The sequence below is a fragment of the Macaca fascicularis genome, chromosome 8 (assembly GCF_037993035.2).
Source record: "Macaca fascicularis isolate 582-1 chromosome 8, T2T-MFA8v1.1".
NCBI lineage: Eukaryota > Metazoa > Chordata > Mammalia > Primates > Cercopithecidae > Macaca > Macaca fascicularis.
This window is the reverse complement of record NC_088382.1, coordinates 2,018,760-2,033,212: the sequence shown is the minus strand read 5'-3', so window position 1 is coordinate 2,033,212 and position 14,453 is coordinate 2,018,760. Positions and strand designations below refer to the sequence as shown.

At 47.1% G+C, this 14,453-nt stretch overlaps 1 protein-coding gene across 27 annotated transcripts in view; it reads right to left on the bottom strand.

Annotated features, from left to right (window-relative positions):
* Positions 1-14,453, bottom strand: part of ARHGEF10 (Rho guanine nucleotide exchange factor 10) — a 148,211-nt gene that overhangs the window by 51,416 nt on the left and 82,342 nt on the right. For 22 of the 27 annotated variants that reach the window (XR_012416996.1, XM_045397795.2, XM_045397799.2 and 19 more), the window contains 4 exons: positions 13,872-13,964; positions 8,831-9,001; positions 6,524-6,669; positions 3,079-3,254 (listed from right to left, as the gene is read on the bottom strand). Coding sequence is in view for 26 of the 27 variants with exons in the window: in XM_045397795.2 (XP_045253730.2) it covers positions 3,079-3,254; positions 6,524-6,669; positions 8,831-9,001; positions 13,872-13,964 (586 nt within the window). In the remaining variant the exon portion in view is untranslated. The remainder of the gene's footprint in view (positions 1-3,078; positions 3,255-6,523; positions 6,670-8,830; positions 9,002-13,871; positions 13,965-14,453) is intronic. The other 5 variants (XM_045397797.2, XM_074000189.1, XM_074000185.1 and 2 more) reach the window with 1 other exon arrangement.

The window sequence follows — 14,453 nt, the reverse complement described above, 5'->3', positions numbered from 1 at the left end:
GCTGTCTGCTGCAGCTGCTCACTGGTCTCGGGTGGTTGCCACGCAGCCCTCTCTGCAAGCAGAGGTTGTTGGGCAGTGCTGCCTACACTCTGTCAATATCAAGTAACACACCAACGTTTCCAACACTGAATTTTAGAACAGTCATTCAAGCAGCAGAAATCCTATGATTATCAACTGAGAACGAGAATTTCTGACTTAGCTTCTTGATATAATTTAGAAGTGACAAACGCAAGAGAACTGGAAGAAACAGAAACACTGAGAGTGAATTTGAAGTCATTCTATGAAAACTCTGAGGGAGGCATTAGAGGCAGCCCCATGGAGATGTGGCTCATGGATGTGCCTGGGTTTTGTCAGCATAAACGGTAAGGAGTGAGCTGAGATGAGCAGAGTGAAGGGACGTCATTCGCCGGCTGCAGCATGGCACTCGTGAGATCAACATAATGGATTTGAAGCCACGTAGACCCCTCATGATTGACGCTAACAAGAGACTGTCGGTCCACCCTGGATGAATCCAGACGTGTTGGGATAGAACCCCTGCCAGTCCGCAGCATGAAGCACAGCACCCACTTACACCTTCTCTGTAAATGCAAGACAGCACCATGCTCTTACCTGACGTCGGAAAAAAGCCCCAGAGAATTCTGACTTGAGTTCTATCTTCAGACACACAGAGAATTAGCAAATTTTAAATAATTTGTTTTAAAAAGTTTTTTTTAATCTAGAAGAACAAAACACTATTGATGGCAAAACAAGTTTATCACTTAAACTCTCTGTTTAAGGCAGTGGGCAAAAAGATGTCCAATGAAAAACTGGTTTCACTGAGGTTGACTAGCTGCTTTTTCCATAGAGACGTGATTAAAAAAAAAAAAGAATCAATGCAAGTCTGCAAAACACAATCATATATGTTTTCAAGTGTGTTCCAAAGTCCCCTGAACTGGAGATACAATACCAAAGATCTCCTTGGATTCAGAATAAAGAAAAAGATTTTCTCTCCAATGTGACATATTTCTTTTTAATAGACAATGACAACTTGTCCATACTCAGTGTTTCTCCTCTTGCTGTGGCTGATGAGGAGCTCACAGTTAAATCTAGAGTGCAAATGCAGTGATCAACTCACTCCAGGTTCTTTCCTCCATACAGTATTTTTTAAATGGGTTGAATCACCCTGCTTTATGCTTTTTTCATATTGCTAACTGATTCTAATCTTATTCTAAGTTAACTCAGCATAAATCATAAATAAAAAGATGAATAAGAAAATATAACATTGCATGGAATACATACTATTTTATGGATCAAAGTCACCTTTAGCTATTTGAATACAATAAGGCCATCTTAATTATGAATAAATTCTAAGATCGCTAGCATTATAAACTACCCAAAGGTGTTTTTGTTCACGAAACCACAACATAAACTTGATTGCTAATCAATGTTTCCAAATAATTTAAAAGGATTTTTGAAAACCTTTAACAAGGCATCCAATTTGCTCTTGAATAAAATGTTAATGGATCACGTCAATTTGGAAATCGTTTCTCTGTCCCCACGTCCCCTCTCCCCCCGGTCCTCCCTCTTGCTCTCCACACCACTCCCGGAACAGCTCGTTTGGGAAATCTGGATTTTGGTACTTCGGTTATTTGTGGAGAGGGTCTGGTACAGAGGCATACTACTTTAAGTAGAAGGAGGATTTAAGAGTCAGAAATTTAAGAGATTACAAATTGTAATAATATGCTTGACGAATTAGCCTACTAGGCAGATTACCAAACGGAATGACTATTAACATCAGGGGAATGAGAAAAATAAAAGCGATCCCAAAGCAAATGAGACCTAATACTCCTTACATCATGTTCTGCAAATCCACGTGAACATGCGAATTCAACCAGAAAAGGTTAAAAGTTCTCAAGTGGTTTTCTTGCTTCTGAACATGTCAGAAACAAAATAATCTGAAAAATTGATGCATATTTAACCTATAAAAGGTGAAATGAAAGTTCCCATGCATTATATTTTTTTAAATTGTTCTACAATTCAGGGGTAGAGGCCAAAAAGTGAATAAAACTTAGCCAGTCGTTCTTCGGATTTTTTAAAAAATGAAGAGAAGGTAATGATTTTTACACTAAGATTAAAATCTGCAGTCTGAACAATGTTGGGTAATAATAATCATAAATCGTGTGCAATGCTAAGACATTTCCAAAGCATTCTGACACCTCCCATTTCACCTTGGGAAGTTCGTGGACAAGCACTACCTCCACGGGGAAACTGAGTAAAGACACCCCAACGCTGCCCGGCAGTGCGAGCAGGTGGACACAGAGCCAAACTGGAACCACCACCGCCTCAAGCTCGACGACTTCTGCGCCAGCTCCACACACTCAGAGACAAACACTGAAGTCCTCATCTGGTTAACTGGAAACGCAAAACTGAGCTCACTGGACCGGGAAGACGGAATCCTCTTCTGAGTGGCCCGAACCCGAAGGAGCCCCAGCGGCACACGGGACAAGTCAGAGATGAGCAGCCGACTTGACCATGTTAGTGAGGCAGTGTACAGATTCTAGAGACTGGATCACCTCTGCAGACTTCCCTATTAGACCCTGAGCCTGCCATGTCAGAGCGGACGCTGGCCGCACGGCTGACGTCAGAGCGTACGCTGGCCCCACCGCTGACGTCAGAGCGGACGCTGGCCCCACCGCTGACGTCAGAGCAGACGCTGGCCCCACCGCTGACGTCAGAGCGGACGCTGGCCCCACCGCTGACGTCAGAGCGGACGCTGGCCCCACCGCTGACGTCAGAGCGTACGCTGAACCCACAGCAAACATGAACGTGAGAGGGAGCGTCAGATTCACCGTGTTAAACCCTGAGCCTGCCATGTCAGAGCGGACGCTGGCCGCACGGCTGACGTCAGAGCGGACGCTGGCCCCACCGCTGACGTCAGAGCGGACGCTGGCCCCACCGCTGACGTCAGAGCGGACGCTGGCCCCACCGCTGACGTCAGAGCTTACGCTGACCCCACAGCAAACATGAACGTGAGAGCGCGCGTCAGATTTACCGCGTTAGACCCGTGTTTGCACGAATGTGAGAGAAAGCGTCACTTACTTGGCTTAGCGTTCGCAACCACGGCCAGGCTCTCAGGCGGGTGAACGGCAAGGTGCCTGCTGTGCTCGCCCGCGCCTGGGCTGCTGCCATACTCGATGGCGTCCACGTGTCCCAGCGGAACGCTCCACTTCAGCAAGTACCTCTGGCTGCTCATCACACGGCTGTCATGAGAGGCGCTGAAACGACCAGAAGATGCCTGTTTTACGAATAATTACGTGGACACGTTATGGTAACGTTTGTCCCTCAGATATTCAAGTGAGAAACTTTCCATTGCTGAACTGTTAACTCTTCAGACTTTGTCACAGGAGTAACTGTGCCTCTGACTTTCTTACAGAATCCCCACTCGCTGCCATAAAGAGGCCTGGAGGTGGATGAGAGAGAGTGCAGGGAAGAGCCGCACAGGGACGGATCTACCCGAAGCGCCGAGGTTTTCCGTAAAGGCTTAAAAGGAAGCAGCTCGGTGCTCGCTGATGACTCGGAGCAAAGGTGCTCGATTCCCAGGAAGTCTCCTATGTGGATAGAGATATTCTCTGGTGGTTTCCTAAGAGATTCCTGCTTTACTCTTTTATGGCTACACCATAACCATTTTAAGAGAATCAAATACCATTATACTCCATGACTAAAATATGTATCAAGTATACAGAAATTGAACAGAAAAAAAAAAAACCTACGACTTATACAGATTATTTTCTTCTTTTATCATAAATAGAACACATACGTGAAGAAACACAAAACACGTATGTATGGTCTAGTGGAAATGGCCTGCGTCAATATATGTGTAGCTGCCACCAAGGCCAAGGCTGTGACTTCGCCATCATTCCTGCAGTCCCAGGTGCTCAGGAAATCCCACCCTCCAGAATCAACCATTATTCTCAGTGATCATCACGTTTTGCTTTTCAAGATATTGCCGTTAAAAATCAAAGTATGGTAAGAATAACCAAAATGCTGGGTGCTATGCATTGGACTAAGCACCTGACTTGCTGGGAGCCTGCCTGCACCCAAGCTCTCCAGTTCCCTCTTATACCAGAGCACTCTGCCCTCCATGACGACATCCAGTCCATACAGAAAGGGAAAGGAGGAAAAATAATTCAGACACAGGAAGAGGAAAGACGGGTTGTATTCTGTGAATTAGACTGTGCCTCCAATTTAGAAAAACAGAAATGCCCATGAGTTCTTACCAAAATTTCGATTCCTCCTCTTTGAATGTAAAAATCTCCATCCCTACAGAGGAGGTTTAGAATCTTAATTCTACAGGGCCGACCAAAGGGTCCTTGGGGGCATGAACCAAAATGGGTTCTCATCTCATCACCTTCGGGCAGTGTCACTGAAAATCTCACACTGACAACACGTCCATGGGAAATGATTGTGACTCACCACCACACTTCGCAAAAAAAGAAATTCAAGCCCTGTCATTGTGGGAAAGGCAGGGGCATTATTTTAAGGAATCTAGCAGTAAGCACAGCTGAGTTACTAATAAAGTATTCATTTTAATTCATCTTTAAAGTACACCACTTCTATCAGTGTGAGAATGTTAAACCTACTTAAAACTGCCCAAGAGCCAAGTGTGTCCTGGCGCTCCCCGACAGCAGACCGGGGAGTGGGGGGGGGGGTGGTTCTGGAGCAGGGGTCAGCGTCAGACAAACATCAATTATGAATGTGGAAAAGACTCAACAAGGACCATTATATTTGCACAGGACTTTGCTGTTTACAAGGTCATTTCACTTCTATGATCTTGTCTCCCAGGGCAGGTGGGACAAGCATTCATGTCCCCAACTTGACACATCATGTTGGCCAACTTGCAGGTGAGGAGCTGGGTGGATTCAGCGACATTGGGGCCGCTTCACTGAACACTAACTTTCCAGGTGTTACACGGAGAGGGGGGTCCTGGGACAGTTAAACTTGGAAGCCATCCTGCTAGGTGATAAACACCATTAGTCTCCACACTGTGGGAAGCACCTCATAAGATAACACCAGGGAAACAGGGGTGGAGACACCTTATTCTGCATCCTCGCAATTCTAAGCATCCTCTCGAACAGCCCACACCTTGAGTTCTCCAGCTGTGACCTCCCACGGCCTCACTCTGTCAGCTCCTCTCCAACGCAGGGTGCAGCGGGCTTTGCTTCTGCACATGGAAGGCAGGTGGCCTGTGGCTGTCGCCAGGTGTCCACAGTGAAGGCTGAGCCATGGGGTATGAGTCAAATGAACAGGGTTCTTTCTCTTACAAGGAGGAGTATCATTAAAGACTTGTATATATATTTTTTGGACTTATTTTGTAGCTGCCACAAAATAAGTGAGGATGATGAGAAGCAACAATGAAAATCTGTCCCTCACGGGCAGTGCCACGTGCCAGGTGCCCTGCGGCAGCTTAATGAATGTCCTCGCCTTGACCCCTGAAGAGCCCCACGAGAGCGTACCACCGGACTCATTATTTTATGATCAACCCTATTGCACGGATGAGGAGTCCAAGGCCTAGTCAGAGCGGGTAATTTTCAGAGTTCAGAGAAGGTAGAGCTGGAGTTCACTCTAAGGAGTCTGACTCCTGAGGGCTGACCTGCACACCCTCGCTGCCTGGGTCTCTAAGGCAAGGTGAGGAGAGCAGGCAGATACATCCAGCTGCTGGAAAATGGGGGTGACGGACATGAAAAATAGGGCATGTTTAGTGGTGTACTGGCAAATGTTTAACAGCTGGCTCTCACTGGGAGGACAGGCTCCTAACACGTTATGTTGGGCAAATTCCGTGGTGTAAATGCTCCCATGTGGATGACTTCAGGCTACCAAATGTTTAGCAATTGGCTGTCAAAACTCTGGACGATTGAACGCTTGACTCTTGCAAGACATGATGAATTGCCACTACATTCGCTGGCATTATTTTCTACAGCACCAGGAGCGTTATAGTTAATTTTATCTGAATTCCCTTATCATCTACCTATATTTGAAGACCTTTTAACTTCTCACATATCCTTATCTAACTACAATATTCCATGTGTTGGAGAACGATTCTGATGTAAAACTATTTTAAGTGAAAATAACTCATTTTCTTGGTTTACAATAAATATGAATATACCCAACTTTATTATATTTAAACATTTATCAAAAATATATTTATAGAGAAGCAGGTAAAGAGAGAATTTAAACCATAAGAAAAAGAACTCTTGAATTATTTAGGAGGATTATGAAGAAATTCAATTTAGTTTCTAGTTCCACCATCAGCCGTGTTTAAAGAGTATATAAACCTCTACGTACTTAACTTCTACTAACAGTGACTTGGTGACTTCTATTTAAAAATAAGCTTGCTTATAATAAGGGTTCCTTTAGTCACAGGACTAAGCTTTGGCACAAAAAACCAGTTCGGTCTGAGTGACAGAATTAACAAAGTCATTTATGTGCCCTTAGGCAAAGGTAACATGTAATGATAGGACTGCTATAGAGAATTCAATGCACTTACCGTGAGCTGACGGTGGCACACATTAACACATCATTTAACATGAAGACTCGGCGTTCTTTGGTTTTAACAATCTCTCCTCTGTCGTTGTAAACTGTTTCTATCATATCATCAGATCGAATGAGGTATCGGCTTCCACTGCTGAGAAGCTGGACATTGAAAACACAGCGCAGGGACCACAGTTGAGTTTACCCAGAAAAGAAAAAGATGAGGAAAAGTCTGGTATGGAGTCTGAGGGTGACTTTCCAAACTGAGCGCTTTACGGAAATCGTTCCTATGTTCACCGTGACTGCACCGAACATCCACCTGCTTCCTCACAGACTTTCACCGCACAGTCGGCCCTCCCACGATTTAAACACAACATTAACCAGGAACGGTGAGGAATGGAAGGAATTGTTTCATAATTTTACTTTTCCCTAAGTCAACCTAATTAAGCATAGTTCAATGACTATCTTAACTTCTCCACGTAGGCCATATTTTACTTCACTGAGCCAAACCAAAACCATCAGTTCTTCAGAAAGATGCTTTGTATGAACCAAGACAATGGCATGCGATGTGGAAGTCAGACTACTTTTTTTGTTTGTTTGTTCTGAGATCAAGCCTTGCTCTGTTACCCAGGCTGCAGTGTAGTGGCACAATCTCAGCTCACTGCAACCTCCACCCCCTGGGTTCAACTGATTCTCGTGCCTCAGCCGCTCGAGTAGCTGGGACCATAGATGTGCGCCACCACACCCAGCTAATTGGTTTCTTTTTGTATTTTTAGTAGAGATGGGGTTTCGTTATGTTGGTCAGGCTGGTCTGGAACTCCTGACCTCAAGTGATCCACCCACCTCGGCCTCCAAAAAGGCTGGGATTACAGGCGTGAGCCACCGCACTCGGCCAATACTTATAACAATTCAGCCCACAAGAAAACAGAGTCCCCAGCCCCGGTGGTCTGTGCTGTCTTTTGATTCTAGATCTGCGCTGCTGCCCAGCTCTGAGCAACCAGCGAGACACCCGCCTCCATGACTGTCCTTGCCGAGTGCACGATGGGAATGATGGGAATGAGGGAATGATGAGGTATGTGCGTGACATTCAGGGTGAAGCATCATCACCTCTTCCTGGGCCTCTGGGCTTGCTCTGTGCCCCACATGTATTCAGAGGTTCAGGTGCCACAGGGAGCATGATTTTAAATAACATCAACCATGTCAAGAATATAACTGAATACAATTTGCTGCTTATAAATGTTCCTACATAAACCATTTGGAGAATTGGGAAAAGCGTGTGGCTTAAAGTGTATTACCATAAAGTTCACACAGTTAAATTACTGAATGTCATTGTGACATAAGAAACTACTCCTAATGACAAAACAAACTGTGATTTTAGCAACAATGAATATTAGATGCAATAACTTAACACAGTTCATACAAATTAGCATCTCCCTGTGAGCCAGGGCCTTCAACGAATACAGGAAAGCCCACATAAAACCAGAGCCTGCTGCAGAGAAGTAGTTATGTAAGCATCAAGCTGAAATGTAGCCTCGCAAATGAAACACCGCCCTCTGGGTCCTGCATCTCTTTTGGGGGGTCAGTACAGCTTAGCCCATGCATAGGTGAAGACAAAAAATGTTTGTGATTTTTTTTTTTGAAGCAGGGTCTTGCTCTGTCACCCAGGCTGGAGTGCAGCAGCTCAATAACCGCTCACCGCAGCCTGGACCTCCCAGGCTCAAGCAATCCTCCGGCCTCAGCCTCCCAAGTAGCTTGGACTACAGGCATGCCACTGTGCCAATTTTTTTTTTTTTTTTTTTGGTATGGGGTTTCACTATCATGCCCAGGCTGGTCTCAAACTCCTGGGCTCCAGTGATCTTCCCATCTCAGCCTCCCAAAGTGCTGGGCTTACAGGTGTGAGCCACTGTGCCCAGCCTGTAAATATTTTCAGCTTTACTATCTGAAACTAGATAGTTATTTTGAAAGCAAAATTAAGCTAAAGGAGTTGCTTTAACTATTACTATCTGAAATTATAGTTATTTTGAAAGCAAAATTAAGCTAAAGGAGTTGCTCTTAACCTCTTGGGAGGTCCTGGATCCATCTGAGGGTCTGATGAATGTATGAATCTCTTTCCTAAGAAAATGCAGACAGGCTGTTAAGGTTTTACATACAATTTCCACATTGGGGTGACTCTCCCAAAGGCCTCCAACAACCCCAGTTAAGAACTCTGGGCTAAGGGAATTACTCCCAACGTTCCAAAAGATTAGTATTGCTGGATAACGACAGCTTATTAGTACAAAGCAAAAATAATTTTGGAATAGAGTTGAAGAAACCCTCTCTCAACCTTGTTCAGGTATCTTTCGTTTATGGCTTTGGCTATTTGCTTAACTTCACAGCGTTGATCAGCATCTCTCTTTCTTTCATTTAACTTCTCTGCCAGTGTTTCGAGCTCTGTCAGGGCCATCTGAAGAGGCAGCCTGTCGGGGTGGCCTTTGGAGGTGTTCTTCAGCATGTCCTACAAGCAAGAAGGGAGAGGTGGGCAGTTACCACGTGCGCACTCCCAGTGCAACGACAGTCACGTCACTCACCAGCTGACGATGGAAAGGAGGCAGTGGCATCCGTCATCCTGGGGAAAAATAAAGTCAGTTCTTGGGAAGGGATGATGAGCTGAGTGAGTCATGACTTGGCTGAACATCTGAACAGCTTCCTTTGCAAAAACAAAATCGAAAAAATAGCTCTGTGCAATAAAGGACACGCTAAATATGAACATATCACAATCTCAGAACTGCCGTGCGCTTGGAATGATGCTCACGATGATGAGAGATTGTCCTTCTCAAGTTGAGTCAGACAGATGAACCCACGCACAGATGGGTCCAGCTACTTTCTTCAAAAGATCAGTCCCCCAATTTCTAATGTGCAGGAGTTCTGCGGTGCCGAATAATGCACCCATGGCGCCAACTCACACAGCAGGATGGAGTCTCTCTCACACTGACAAAGGAACCTGATTTTAGGGCAGCAAAGATGCATGACACAATCATGGTGGGTCCATGTCACTAAACGTTCATCCAAACCCACCGAATGCACAGCACAGGGGTACATCCTCCTGTGACTGTGGCCGCTGGGCAGTGGCTGCTCCTGGTTGTCACAAATGCACTCTGGCGGAGATGTTGTGGGCGGTGGGGCGGGGGGGTGCTGTGCATGTTGGGGGAGGGATAGTTGGGAAATCTCTGTACTTTCCACTCAATTTTGCTGTGACCCTAAAATGTCTCTTAAAAAGTCATCTTTAAAAAAAGGGAGTTGAGCTACCTCTTCTCCCAGTTAAGGTTTCAGATAAGCACAAGGAGGTCAAAGGGAGGGTATGTGGCACAAATCAGCAACAACTGCCAGCAAAAAATGACGCACTGCTGCCAATCACAGGATAAACTTTAACAGGCAATAACAAAAGGACACTTTCGTCACCTTGGTTTTATGCAGGGCCTTTTGTTTCCCAGCTTGCGTTCACATTTGACACGCTGATGTTTGCTGAAGGGGCAAACGTGAACTTGAAACACTCTTTCTCAGAATTAAATGTGGTTCTGCAATGAGATCTCAGGGACACGGGGAGGGGAGCATCACACACCAGGGCCTGTCGGGGGTGCAGGGTGAGGGGAGGGAGAGCATTGAGACAAATACCTAATGCACGCGGGGCTTAAAACCTAGATGACGGGTTGATAGATGCAGCAACCCACCATGGCACATGTATACCTATGGAACAAACCTGCACATTCTGCACACGTATCCCAGAACTTAGCGTGAAAAAAAAAATGTGGTTCTGCATCTTGCCTACCAACTTTTACATGTTTATAGGAATATGAGCAGTCATGGAATCCAACAGTGTGCTTATCTTTTTAAACCTTTTTTTAAAAGCTGGAAAGGACGCTGTATAAATGATCAAATGTTTCCAGTTTGTAGTGAATATAAACAATTCTATACATTTGTTTCCTATGAGTCACAACGAATTCTATCAAGGCAAAAAAGAACAATCTTAACACTAGTTCTGCATCAAAACCACACACTGGCGGTGGCACCGGGGACTCGGCGTGCGATGGAGACAGCAGCCGGCGCATGGTGGAGTCCAGCATGCCGTGGGGCCGCTGAGCACAGCCAGGAACATCTGCTGGGCCGGCAGCCTCCCGAGGAGGCCCAGGGAAGGAGAAAAGTGAAATTTCTCGCTGCTATTGTTACCAGAAATTGTTACTTATCTTTGCACAACAACAGAGAGAAATAGGTAGCTGGGATAAAGTAAGACAAATGTCACACGCGGCTGATGGATGTTTCCGGATCCATGGGAGAAACTGACAGTCCCAGCAAAGCCAGGGTGAGCCGGCTTCACTGCCTGAGCCAGGAGACAGCTGTGGCTTCACAGCACCTGTCTTAGAAAGAAGGTCTGGGAGCGCTAACAAGGAAAAATGCAGGCAGGACCGGAAAGTAGAGACCAGGAGAGTCACTGGGAGGAAGGGGACAGAGGGTGTCCAGGCCCCTCCCCACTGTCTCCCCATCCACCTACACACAGCACACGGACCACAGCAGAAGGCAGGAGGGACGGTATGTGCTTGTACCTGCTGACTCTCTGCAGCCCATCTCCTTGCCCAATCCCAGGTGCCCTGAGCACCCACACCTGAGGCAGGGCCCCTGAGGCACAACCACGTAATGACCAGATGCAGACACCACCTTGTCTCCAACTGTGCTTCTTCCGAAGCACGTGGACCCACCCTGTTCCCCTCCGAGAACACTCTAGGATGCGCCAGCATTTCAACAAATGTGGGCAAAAAGTGTCCCTGAGGGAAACTGCTGGGCACATCTAGGACCTGCAATTTGTTTTTTCAGATCAAGGCAAGGACCATTTTCTGCTTCGGGGGCAAGAAACTCTGTGTGGGAAATTCTAAGGAGGGTCTGTCGAGGCAAGGAGGGAGGAGGACGGGCACAGCTGTGTACAAACTGACCTACGTAACTGCTGGTGACGATCTGGAAGAGCACGCTGAGTCTTTCTAAATGAGTCTTTCTAAATGTCTTAGTCTCTCAATTCTAAATGCTGGTGACGATCTGGAAGAGCACGTTAAGTCTTTTGACTTAAACTCAGAATTCCAGTTATGTAATAAACTCAAGAATTTGGGTGTCAAAAGGCCGATGGAAATGTGGGAGCTGCTCAGGTTCCTCAAGATCCCGGTAGAGGCTTTTCCCTGCGGTTCCCTCTCCCGTTCCCTTTCCAGCAGCCCCGCCCACAACTTCTGTCTAAAAAGAACACACTTTGGAAAAAACCTAGGCAAAAGTAGTTACTTACTTACTTACTTGTAGTTACTTACATTTAACCAAAACCTAACAAGCGCGTTTGAAAATTATATCCAAATTTAATAAATCAAAAAAAATTTAAAAACTATTCTGATACATCATAGAAAGCCAACAATGGGTGTGATCTCACAACACAGTCAGCGCTTGCTATCATCCCGGGTGACCAGGAACCACCCAGGGACTCACTGGTGCATCGCTAAACACAGGGCATGTGGGCCGCTTCACCCGTATGGTTTAGGAGGCGACACAGGGTATGTGGGCTGGTTCCCCTCGTATGGTTTAGGAAGTGACTGTAGCCTTGCTTCTGGCCCCTTCACAGCCTGGTGACACCCTCCCAGCTGTGGCTGAATAACTAACATCTAACAGGCAGCCTGACCCTGTTCCTCCCAAGCGCCAGCCTCCCTCTCACGAGGAAGCTCATTCATCACGTCCGTGGCTGCTTGCCAGAAGGCCAACAGCGTCTCACACGTATTAGGACTCAGAACATGTTTGTCAGCTGAAGAAATAAAACACACTTTGAATATTTTGATTTTGGGGAAAAAACCAGCTTTTGTTATTAATGCTCTAGTACAGGCAAACTGTACAATGTTAAAAATATAAGCGAGGCCGGGCGCGGTGGCTCACGCCTGTAATCCCAGCACTTTGGGAGGCCGAGGTGGGCGGATCACAAGGTCAGGAGATCGAGACCATGGTGAAACCCCGTCTCTACTAAAAATAGAAAAAATTAGCCGGGCGCAGGGGCGGGCGCCTGTAGTCCCAGCTACTCGGGAGGCTGAGGCAGGAGAATGGCGTGAACCCGGGAGGCGGAGCTTGCAGTGAGCCGAGATTGTGCCACTGCACTCCAGCCTGGGCGACAGAGGGAGACTCCGTCTCAAAAAAAAAAAAAAAAAAAAAAAAAAAAAATATATATATATATATATATATATATATATAAGCGAGAGGATAAAATTAACATGACCCATCACCCTAAACACGGAAAGAGCCCATGTTGATACTGTAGTATGTATCCTTTTCCACACTTTTATGACTACTTTTATGTAAAAAGAATGTGCCACAGATTTGGTTGATCAAAAATAAATATAAAAACCTCAGTGGAAGGGGACTTGACACTATTTGCCAGGTGCCAGTTCATTTCTGGCAATGATTTCACCAGTTCATCTTAATCAGCTCTAATAAGCAGGCAGGCAAAGCAGAGTCCTCTGATTTAATTAGAAAAAGCAAGCTGAGTAATCATTGAAAAATCGACACAGGCAGAGGCCAGCATGGACTCTCCTTTGAAATACCCTCCCTGGAGGCATGGCATTCATTTAAACAAAATGGGCGCTGAGCCCCGCAGCCCACAGGGTCACCTGGGCTTCAGGGTATGTGGGAAGGTCAGAAAAGGAGCGGCAACCACACATCGCATCAGACATCACCGAGAGGCCGTCCGCTGTGAGATGTCACGTCAGCACTCAGAACGGGCCTTCTGTTCACGGTCACACGTGTCCAACTGAGAATCCTTAGTTTAGAAAAATGAGGGTCCAGTGGAAAGTGTCTTCACCATTGCGGCATCTCCCTGTCCTCGGTGATTTGCTGTTAAATCAGTGATGGGTATGTTTTGTTTAAATCTATTCTTAGCTTTCCAAGCCTGTCCATCCCCTCTGGGCACAGAGGCAAGAATCATTTTTCATGTGATTCTAGACCAGACGCAGGCACACTGGAGAAAGGAGCTGTGACCTGTGGGCCACTGATAACCGAGCCCTGTAGCCCCCCAGTGCTGGGGCCCCACGAGACAGCGCATGTGGCGGGCCAGGGCCCATGGACACCCCTCCCGCAGCCCATCCCCTCTGTCCCCCAAGGCCGGCCTCGCAGGCACTGGGCCCTACAGCTGCCCCCGAAGTAGGGTGACTCTCCGCAGGTCTCCACCTGCCTCTACCCCCCACCTCCTGTAACTGCCTAGAGAGGAGATGGGGAGACCCAAGGGGCGGCCACTCCAAAGTGGAGGAACAGATGCCATTTTTAAATGAATCATGGACGAGCCGGAGACGAGCCTGAGGAGGCCACTGTGAAGCACTTACCTGGAGCAGGAGGATGAACTGTGGGAACCTCTGGATGGGCTTCATCATCAGGCTATAGAGCGTGGTTCGGTCAGGACTGGCCTCCTGTTCCTGCTGTGGGGGAAGGCACTGGGGTCACCTCCCCGTGGGGCTGCCATGCCCTGCCTGCCCCTGGGGCCGCCTCCTCCCCACCACACTGAACACCCGGGAAAGTCAAAAGCCTGCACCTTGTCTTCAGCTACAAGAAGAAACTTGGCCAAATACCTTCCAGCCGCTTTCTGCACCTGCTCTAGGGGCTTCCGCTTTGCTGCAGGGGCCAGGCCTCCCGTGTCGGCCTCAGCTCCCGGGGTTAATTCCCCAGGCCAGGGGACTGGGTAGATTCCAGGGGGTGTCCTTGGGTGTCTGTGTTCTGGCCATAGTGGGTCCCTAAAAAAGGCTGGCGACCTCTTCTGGTGCCATGGGCAGAAGGACGTCCTGGAGGCTGAGGGCCCCTCTCCCTGAGCACATCAGGGATGCACAGTGGGGCCATTTGCTACCGAGGCTGCTGGGCAATGTTGACCTGGGGGGAGTCTCCAGTTCTCTCCGCTGAGGGGGCTGCGCAGT